Genomic DNA, 10845 nt, shown 5'->3' with positions numbered 1-10845 from the left:
TATAAAATTTATTCAGGATTTATTCAGGAAGGGTGCAACTTTTATTCAGGAAGGATGCATTAATGGTTAAAAAGTGGCTAAAAATAGACAGTAAAGACATTGTCATCACAGGAAAAAGTTTAAATTGAAAATATATTAAAATAGAGAGCAGTTATTTTAAATTGTAATATTTCACAATGGTGCTGTTTTACTGTATTTTTATTAAATAAATGCAGCAGTGGTGAACATGAGACGTCTTTCAAAAACAAAACAAACAAAAAAATCTTACCAATCCCAAACTTTTGATCTGTAATATAATATAATATATAATATAACACTAGGGAGACTCTGGATTAGATAATTTAGGAACGGGAAGGATTTATTCACAGACATTATCAGGAGTAAATGTTACAGAAAGTCAGGTCAGTTTGTTTCACATTTTATTTTATGGTGGTTGGAACACAAGACACAAGTAATAAAGTTAGTAATGGTAACGTCATGCCTCTCATTCTGTGCACAGCCCATCAGACCTAGTTCAATCAATCAATCAATCAATCAATCAATCAATCAATCAATCAAATCAGTAGTTTACAAATGCCACACGGAGAATCCTTTTTAAGACATAAATAAGATACTGAAAATAGTATTTGTACAGTAAACAGTATTTTTGTAGAGTCCAGGACCACTATTATTGAGGCCTTCTGGAAATTCTCATAAGCATTATTAATATAATTATTAACATTTATGAAATAATTTACATGATGGGAATGAGGCGTATATACTGGCTAAAGTGAGAGCACAGAACAATATGGAAATAAATTTTTGTCACCTATGAACGGTGAATGATTTTAAGGCATTTCTCAGTTTCCATTCACAGAGCAAATTTCCTCACCATGAGCCTCATCCCTTGAGAGCAAAGCTACTGGACGAGGATGTCAAAAAATAACTCAGATTAATATAAAAGCGATCAAAAATCCAGTCCGCTGGAAAAGTGAAGGTGAGGGCGCTATATTAAAAGGGGTGGATGGTCCATACAGCTCGTGCAGTAACAAAGGGCTCTTGGTCTCAGTCTGGAACACTAGACATCTCATGATGGCCGATCAAACCCTAGACACATAAATGATCGATTTTCCCCCAATCCCACCCCGCACTCAGGATATGCCGTGTGTAGACAAGTCAGACTCGCTTCCAGTGTATAATACTAAAACAAAATCTCAGTAACAAATTTATACTTGAAAAATCACAGGGCTGTACATGATGACAATTATGGTCTTGCATGTTCCAGGGTTTGTTAAACATTTTTTAAATAAAATGACAAAAAATAATCATTAAAAAAAAAAAAAGATATGGTGATACTTTACCCTGAACAGGCATATTTGTAGTGGAATATTGCAAAGCATCTGGTATCAAACTCATATTTCTTACACCGAAACAGCACCACAGCATTGCATTTGTCTTGGAACAGGTTACAAAAACCATTTTGATTTGACAAACCCATGCATTACTATTTTCACTGGTTACCGTTGAACATGAACAGCTGTTATGGGGGCCACGGTCATAGAATGCAAGGGGTCTACATACATCATCCCTTTTTTACAGCAAGTGCTGGCAGCTTTTTAAAGCGACATTTTCAACTGATATACGATAAAAAAAAAAAAAAATGCAGTGAATACATGATTTGTGTTCGATGACGGAACATGCCAAGGATGTCAATGCTGTTTTTGTCCACCCGATGTGTTTTGAGTCTCTCATCTCTTCTCTTTCTGTGTTACAGCGCCTCCCAATGTTGAGTTTTTGCAACAACCATTTTTTTCCCAACACACACACAACACACAAGAAGTCCAGATTGACAAATAGCAGATATAATAATATATATATAAAATTTCAATATCTCCCAACTTGAATGTTCAAATGTCGAGATTGCAATGTAGTCAGCTACATTTCTGCCCTGAATGGAATGATGAAGATCAAGAAAACCAAGGCAAAATCAACTCAACACTTAAAAAGATGCATGCAACAAATGGTCATATAGTATATTTATATATATATATGTAATTGCTCTTTAGATATGCACAACACATGAAACGAATGATTGCAACAAAAAATAGCATCTTCAAAATTCACAGTCTCGTGTATTTCATTACTATTTATTACATCTCACAGGTCAATGATGCTTGCATGAGGAAAAAAACTAGTGAATTTTGAGGAATGCTAAATGTTACGTCAGCTACTATTATTTCAGGATTCAAAAGCTCCAAGTTTTGAGCTTTCGCCCTTGTTAGTGGTATCATAAATGAGGAATATCGTACATAGTCTTGCTCAGTGTATTTAACAGTTGCTGTGGTGTCGATAAAGAGGAAAGTCATTTTTTTAGACCTTTTTAAATGTAGTAATGGACCACAGCAATAGCTCAGAGGAATATATGGTGACTGCTGGACAGCAAGCTATGGCACCGAGAGAAGGCAATCCAGATGGCACAAACAGCACCAACCTCATCTGCCACTGTTCAAGTAATGAGCAAGTACATGTTCAGTTGTTTGTCATAGAAACAGGACAGATGTAATACGACTTTTTGCTTGTCTTGTAACACCATGTTCGCTGACTGGTGACATAATTATGGTTGGACGCAATGACGGGGAAAACAAAACAAAACAAAAAACAAAATTATAATTAAAACAATGTATTTTTTTCCAATATAAAAGGCAAAGAAAAGTATACAAAAATATAAAAATAATTACAGCAGTAGACATGGTGTTGGGAGGAACGTGGTGCCAGACTATTTGGCAGAACAGTGTAATATTTTGGGACTGTTTAAGGCGTCCTCAACCAGATGTAGTTGCACCCCGTCGACTATCATGTCTTTCACGCAGCCGACAAAGCCTGTGCTGTAAGCCTTGTGCAACCGGCGAGCTACGGACAGCTCCTCCAGACCACCTGAAGACGAGAGGAATGGACATGATCAGATCAAGTGTACATGATATACTGCACAGCACTTTATATTCACACAATAAACCTGAATAAACCATTCAATTAGTAGAGGACATCACGAAATTGGTATAAACAGCCATCTAATCACTTAAAACACACAAGAGGTTGTAAGAAATGCATGCCATCACATTGGATATAAGACGATGATACTCCTTTTACTTTTTCAGAAATACACCTTTTCTATGATGAGCATGTTTTTTTTTCATTTCTGAATTATTTAATATTGATATTTTTGGGGGGCATAAAGTAAAAAAATGTCAGGGTGATACACCTATCCTGATATCAAAATGGAGCAAAAAGCCTCATTAAAAGAATTAAATTTTAGCAAGAAAAGCTTTAGCAAGTTACACACACACACACACACACACACACACACACACATATATATATATATATACACTGTATATACACACACACACACATTTTTTTTTCTTGTGAATTAATAATTCATGATATTTATAAGTAATGCCTTTAATCTAGATTTTTAAAGATGGGTATACACAACTGCTTTCATCTTTTACTTGTTGGTTACTCCCTATGCAATTCTAAGAGTCATCAAATGTATATTTTTCTTTAAAATTCTATAAACAGTTTTCAAAACCCCATGAAACCAACATGAACACAAAGTACACAAAGAACTTAAAAAAAATGTCTTTTCAAAAAGATATTACATATTTTTACAATTACAACAATTTTTTCTTTTTTACCATGGACACTTGTACTGTACAGTATAGATCACTGACCTATAGTATGACCTGTAGCTTGCCTGCATGACGGGTAATATCTTAATGTAACCTGAGATATTACCCGCCATGCAGGCAAGCTACATCACTATACATTATTAAAGGCTGATGAAGAGTCTGTGGCTTATGGAAACCCTGAGTAGAAGACTGTTAAAAACTTAATCACGCCTGAGACACTGAAGGTGTAAGGTGGGGGTGTCAGAATGTAGAAAGATATAGACACAACACTCAGGAACAGGTGAGAAGATCAAACAGTGTTTTTGGGAGGCCAGGCTCTGGGGACGTTCCCTGACAGCTTTCTGAGTAAGAGTTACGCTCGCCTCCCTCGGGGACCTGACACTGTTGAAAATCCAGCTCCGTCTCCTGCTCTTGAGCACGGGCGAAAATGTCTCCCCCTGTTGCAGTTCGCTCACGTTTCACCCAGTTCTCTCTCTTCCTTTCGCCTCCCCGCGTGTTTCCCCTTTAATTGGATTGTATGCTTGCAACGGTAGAATTGACAGGGCTAATTTCAAGTGAATTACATCTGAATAAGTAAATAAATAATGACATTTGAAAGAAGGGATTTTCAGAGGGAGCTCTTGATGTTCGGGCTGTCTGAGGATAATGTATTCTAGCCACCGGGCATCCACAGCACCTGCTCTACTGGCTGGCCTGTGCTGAAATACTTTTTGCAACCTTATAAGAAGATTTTGCACCCTTAAAATGGAATAAATCATCCTTTTTAATCTTTATAGGTTTGTCAAAAGAGAAAGAGAAGGCAAACACTGGGACATTAGAGTTTTTAAAACACCCTATAGTAAAGACTCATCCTGGAATTATTAATTAAACATAATTAGGTAATATTGAGTCTTAACATAGACGTTTTTGAGTGATGCTAAGGGGTAACAAGAGGTGTAGCTCTTCAAAAGCACTCACTGTGGGGGAAGATCCAATTAGACATTACAAGCTAAGTGTTGGGACTCTTGATATTCGGTGTGTCGGAGCAGGTTTATGTATACGGTTTGTAAATGAGCTACGATTGAGCAAAGCGGCGTAAGAGGGACTTACCCAACCAGAGAGCGCCGTCTGTGTCCAGCTGTGTGGCAGCCAAGGGTGATGACCCAGTGACAGCTGCCTCATTACCAACCTGCAGCGAGCCATCTCTGAGCGCTCTGTGGAGAATAGAGAAGTACAGGAAGATGGCGAGTCACAGCTCAGCATTAACACTGAAAATGTGATTTTCCCTCACATTTCCTGAAGACTGGCCTTCTGGCAAACTTGCAGTTAATATGTACTAAATTAGTGGCAAATTAAATTGTAGTCATAAGGGAAAACAAGATTGCAGCTTTTCACTTGTAGTCATAAACCTGCAGCAAGCTTTGGACAACATGCCACTATTGGGAAATGTCTATAGCAAATTTTTTGGTAAATATAATTGTCTGTCATTACTGGCAAACACCTCTATGGCACACCTGAGGCAAATATAAATGACTGCCACTGCTGGCAAACATTTCTATGGCAAAACTGTGATAAATATAAATGTCCGTCATTCTATGGCAAATTGTGTCATATATAAAACAGGGTTCAATAATAAGGACGGTCAGCTGTACCAGGGTCAGTGTGAGGGAATTTTGGGAAAGTTGACAAAACTTCATTATTTACTTTTTTTATTATTATGTACTGTATATGCATTTCTATGCCTTGTATAAACGTACCAGCTAGGTAAAATTGTTTATAAATAAGGCTTTGTTGAAATGAAAGAATAATAGACATGGTACTGTAGTGTCAGTAAGAATTGGTTGAAAAATTATAAAACAATCAGTATGTTTTGCTGTGTATTATTTTGCAGCATTTTTCAAGCATTTCTGAAATTATGGCAGGTTTCTAATTTTAACCAAAGAAAACTAAATATTTGAATTAAAAATACATTTATACACTTCTATTTTAAAGTTAGGGCGTCAGTAAGATTTTTTTTTTTTAAGAAATGAATACTGTTATTCAGCAGATGCATTAAATTGTTCAAAAGTGACAGAAAAGACATTTGTAATATTACTGATTTCTATTTCAAATAAATGGTCTTCTTTGAACATTCTGTTCATAAAAGAATCCTGAAAAATCTATGATAGTGTCATAAATATTAAACAGCAACTGTTTTTAACATTGATAATAATAAGAAATGTTTCTTGAGCACCAAATCAGCATATTAGAATGATTTCTGACGGATCATGGGACACTGAAGACTGGAGTAATGATGCTGAAAATTCAGCTTTACCATCAGAGAAATAAATTCATTTTAAAATAGATTAAAACAGAAAAGAGTTATATTATTTTAGTTATATTATTTTAGAGTATTTTTGATCAAATAAATGAAGCCTTGGTGAGCATAAGAGATGAAAAAACATTAAAAACACTTACCAACCCCAAACTTTTGAATGGTACTGTATATTCTTAAAAATAATTTTATAATAAATATTAAATAATAAATAAAAAGTATACATTTTACATTGGAACATTCAGAATTCTAAACAAATTTTTATAATTTAAAATGAATAACTGTTATTGGGGGCCAATAAAGTTGTTGGCTCGGCAAGTAGACAAATTTCTAACTGTTGAGCCCTGTAAATGTCTAAAACTACTCTATGTCAAACCTGAGGCAATGATGGAAAAACTCTTGGGGTTTTACCTGCTGGCCTTGATTCGTATCCAGCGGTTGGTGTTGACCCGTACAGAGGAGTGCAGCACAACAGGCTTGGAGCCGAGGTCATAGGTCATCTGCACACGGCCGTCCACAATGGCGAGGGCGATGTAGTCGGAACGCTCCACTCCCTTCCCGTTCCACAAAATCAGACCATGAGTAGACTCAGTCCTGATGCTCAGTTCAAATTTATTCACCAGCAGGGCCTTCTCACTACATCAAAGAGACAGGAAATGCTGTCACAAATCCATTGCCGTTTCAGAGACGCCGTGTAAACCACAGGACGTGCATGAAACCCTTACTTACCTGCTATTTTATCAACAACAGTGATAGAATTATGAGTGAAAACGTAACTTTGATAGTCAAAAACCCAGTAAGGGTTTGATAAACTAATGAGCAGACTGAACAGTTGTGGGTCTGTATGAAACTAGGTAAACTAGGCCACGCTGATGGGGGAAGGGCCTTTCGAACACGTGTATGTGTGAGAGGGCTGGTGACACACTTTAGGTTATCTCCAAGTTAACACTTCCTAATCTGCCTTCAAGCTCTAGATTTTCTCTTCCTGCGCAGGGAGCGCTAAGGAAGGAAGCCCATATCAGCTGCCGTCTGATGTGTGTTTTGATCTGGTTCCCTGGATGCAGCACTCCCTTGTAAGGCATAGAGAAGGTGACATCTGCCCGTCCTCGGGGAGGACGGTGTCATTGTTCAGGCCAACGGGGAGCCGATTTAATCCAACACACCTCACGTTCTGCCCCATTGCAAGCACCCACAGATACGCCACAGAAAAAAAGCAGCTATTTTTACAACAATTCCTTTGTTCTCAGTGGTGTACCTGCAATTGTGGCATCAAGAGAGCCATTATTTGAGAAAGCGAGATCGCATTTGTGATACAGGATAGCAAGTGTGTGGGGACTTGTTTGCTAAATCAGGTAACGTGTAAACAGGAGAAAGACAAGTGACACCACGAATAAAGACACAGACAAGACAAAGACAAAACGGAGATTGATCCAAGGCTGCTGAGCTAAAGAGAGAGAATAAAGACAGATGAAGAGCACAGTAAATACTAACAGAAATATGACTCTACTCCCACAGATGTGGCGCCACTATGCCGGCGTCCTCTGAGGAATTCATTAACTTTAAGGGCTCTGTTCAAAACCAGATCAAGCTAAATTGATGACACTCATTTTGAAGGGCTGGTCAGCTTTCTTGGTTGAGATTAATTTTAATCTGACACTTCATTTGTACAGGAAGTGACATGCATTAAACCCCAAGAATAGTGAAAGTCAATGAAGAGGGCCTTGTCCCTAACCGTTATTGATGCCAGCGGTGGCTCGCTTTCTCTACTGGACGAAGCCTCTTTAATTACATCCGGTTTTGAGAGACAAATCCTTGATTAATGTGCCACATTTGCTTTCATCCTTGGGCACAATTATTAGAAATCACTGGGAGCGATTTGACAAACAAAATGACGTGGCTTAAAAGCCTGGCAGGAACTTTTCATGAGCATAATATATAACATAATTCCATTTAATCAAGCTGCCAGCTTTTTAAGGGCTCAGTGCAGCCACTTAGACACTTAATTACATTCAGAAGGAAACAAATACTTTAAAATAAGAATCACTAAAAGGAACACTATAACAGATTGAACATTTCCCTAATGGGGCGGCAAAATGCCATTTAAACCCAGCTGTAAATACCAACTAAATATTGATACATATCGTGCTTCAAAAAGTTAAATAAAACTTGCAGTTAAAAGGGGCTTCATTATTTTTTAACATAAGAATACACACAGACGTATTTCCAAAGTCGGTTCAGGTATTTCCATGCATGGTTCCTGTGGGAATCTATCAGAGTATCACAATGCTCATCATCATTCATGCCAAACATGCATTTCTGAAACTGGTTTCTGATGAAAATGCACCTTTCCTGGAAAAATAGATGAGCCCTGTATTTTTTTTTTGAATGTGATGTAAATGGCAATGCAAGGAAAAAAAAGAAAGCCTTATGTTGGGTTAAGTCAGTGGTTTGTCTTTGAAAAGGTTAGTTTCACTTAATCAAATCCACCCCAGAATGTCTCCGGGTTACTTACTCTGGGATCTCATTGGTCACTTGGCTTGAGAGCAGCAGGAAGACAACAGAGTAGACTCACATGAGACAGACAGACAAGAGCAAAGACAACAAAAGCTGTGTACAGAGACAGACAGGTCGACACAAACACAAACACACAATACACATAAAACAGAGAAGAGTGACGCTGTGTGTCCTACATTAAGATTCACCATGTTTCACAGTGCTAGTTTGTCAAATAAGTAGTATGAGGTGCATTTCTCAGTTGTATGGTCAGTGAAAAGCAGCAATGATACTAACATTTTTCTAATGTCAAATCTGATGTCAATCAGTTCATCTAGTTATAAAACGATTCCCTGACTTACATGTAGGACTGGAAGGATCAATTCATTTTATATGGATTTAGAGCTAATGTAGTCAAATATTTAGCTAAGTTCTGCTGTTCATCATATTTTTGAATCAGGATGTTTAAATTACAGTATTTTAATAAAAATTTAAACAAGGTTATCCTAATTGAGATCCTTTGTGCCAGAAAAACTGTCATATCTGTCCTTTATAAATAGATTCACTGTAGTTAACAACTTTTAGTAATCTTCAGTGTAGATATCTATACTTTCAATAGGGTATTTTCACTGTAATTTAACTAATTTAAAATATGAGTAGCTTTGGAAGCTAGATTTTTAAAGTAGCTTCCTCAACACTGGTGGAGACATTGCAATATATAATATATAACACTTGTGACGGGTTTAAAAATGCAGTCCTTTCTACTAGAAACCGAGAAAACGCTTGACTGTAATTGGTGCTTGCTGGACCGCTGACATATCAGACCATCCAAAGGAAGAGAAATCATCTGATAAGTGAAGAAGGAAGCAATTATCAAGACATGACCATCCAAGGTGCTTTAGGATATGTGTGGTAGTGGAGACGTGTGGTTTTGAGATCCCAGTGATGGTGGAGGAAGGTTCATTACAGCGCATAAGTGTGGTACGTCGTAGTGGAGTCATGAGACTCCTTCGGGTGCTACGCTAATTAGAACCAGGCAGGGTTCATGGAAAACCAAAGAGACAGGCCAGTGGAAGTGGTAATTGATGAGATCAAACCATTAGCTAAAACGAGGAAGCACGTTGGACCTTAAATGGGGCCGGAGTAATCTAGCTTGTCATCACCCCTCATTGACTGCTAATATAGAGATGGGATGGGATGCTCAGGGCGGATCGTGATCATTGGGGAGGCCATTGACATTACCTCTTGGTGACTCCGTTGTGATATTCGATGAATGTATGACCATCAAATGCAATGGCCTCGGTGTCCCCAGCAGATTTCTCGAATATTGCTGGAAGGGAGGAAAGAAGATGGAGTGAAATTACACTAATCGATATGAGACACAGCACAGTTTAATTAAAACAAAGAAGGAAAGCGTGATATATTGCAGGCTTCATGCTTTTGTGGGTTAATTAAGGTTAAAGATGCAACAGTAGGACCCAGCAAGGTTAATGAGGTGAGCAAAAGTTCTTGGGTTTCTTGCAACTGTTCCAATGTGTGTTTGTGATAAGCTTACAAATCGAACAAGGACGATGGCTGGTATTATTTGTGAAAGTTTGGAGGTGTGTATTTAGCTAAATCTACATATGGAGCATATGAGTGGCTAAAACTGCCATGAGCATTTTCTTTTAAGTAAGTTGTGTGTTGATGTATTCAAAAGACGTATGCAAATCTTGCCTTAAAGGAGTGTGAGGGAGTTGGAGGAGAGGCTGTACTGGGTAATACGATTTTGCATTAAAAATAGTGATGAAATAAAGCACTTACCATCCTGGCAGTGCTGTCCAGCGAATCCGTGGAGGCAGACGCACTCATAGCTGTCCAACAGGGGGTTGCAGCGGCCTCCGTTCTCACAAACATCTTTGGAGCAGGGGTGGTAGGGATACATGGACACATCACTGGAGTGAAGTGCGTTATCAGCTTTCAGGATTGGAATTCCCATCAGAGTAATCTATGAAGATAGATGTTTAAAACCAAAATTATTTTCAAAAACAGTTGAAACTATTTGCTGATGTCAAAACAATTTCCTTTTTTAATGCATGTTCCTGGTCTTACTGTGGAGGATTCATTAGTACGTGTTATTTTAAAGTAGAAAACATAAAAAAAGTTATTTTGTGTCCAAATATACTAAGTTGTGCTTCTTCTGAAACAGGCCATTGGACAATGTTAACCAATAGTCAAACAGTTATTTAGGGGGTGTTTTAGCAAATTACATTTAGATCTGGCTTCATTCTTGTAAGTAACATCCATTTTTTACTATCCATTTAATTCCCAGTGGGTAAATTCAGATTTATTCTCACTGAATATCCTGTTTCACTCTAAACATACATCAACTGATGGAAGTAAAATGGGATG

The 10845-nt window shown here is 37.7% G+C and overlaps 1 protein-coding gene across 5 annotated transcripts in view; it reads right to left on the bottom strand.

Moving 5' to 3' along the window:
- Nucleotides 1-402: 402 nt before the first annotated feature.
- agrn (agrin) overlaps nucleotides 403-10845 on the bottom strand; it is a 302644-nt gene continuing 292201 nt past the window's right edge. For all 5 annotated transcript variants that reach the window (XM_016484758.1, XM_016484760.1, XM_016484763.1 and 2 more), the window contains 5 exons: nucleotides 10258-10441; nucleotides 9697-9784; nucleotides 6373-6597; nucleotides 4758-4861; nucleotides 403-2913 (listed from right to left, as the gene is read on the bottom strand). In XM_016484758.1, coding sequence (XP_016340244.1) covers nucleotides 2756-2913; nucleotides 4758-4861; nucleotides 6373-6597; nucleotides 9697-9784; nucleotides 10258-10441 — 759 coding nt within the window. In that variant the 3' untranslated portion in view covers nucleotides 403-2755. The remainder of the gene's footprint in view (nucleotides 2914-4757; nucleotides 4862-6372; nucleotides 6598-9696; nucleotides 9785-10257; nucleotides 10442-10845) is intronic.

This window comes from Sinocyclocheilus anshuiensis, unplaced genomic scaffold (assembly GCF_001515605.1).
Source record: "Sinocyclocheilus anshuiensis isolate Anshui unplaced genomic scaffold, SAMN03320099.WGS_v1.1 scaffold1114, whole genome shotgun sequence".
NCBI classification, from domain to species: domain Eukaryota; kingdom Metazoa; phylum Chordata; class Actinopteri; order Cypriniformes; family Cyprinidae; genus Sinocyclocheilus; species Sinocyclocheilus anshuiensis.
The sequence above is the reverse complement of the archived record's forward strand: the minus strand, read 5'-3'. Positions and strand labels throughout refer to the sequence as shown.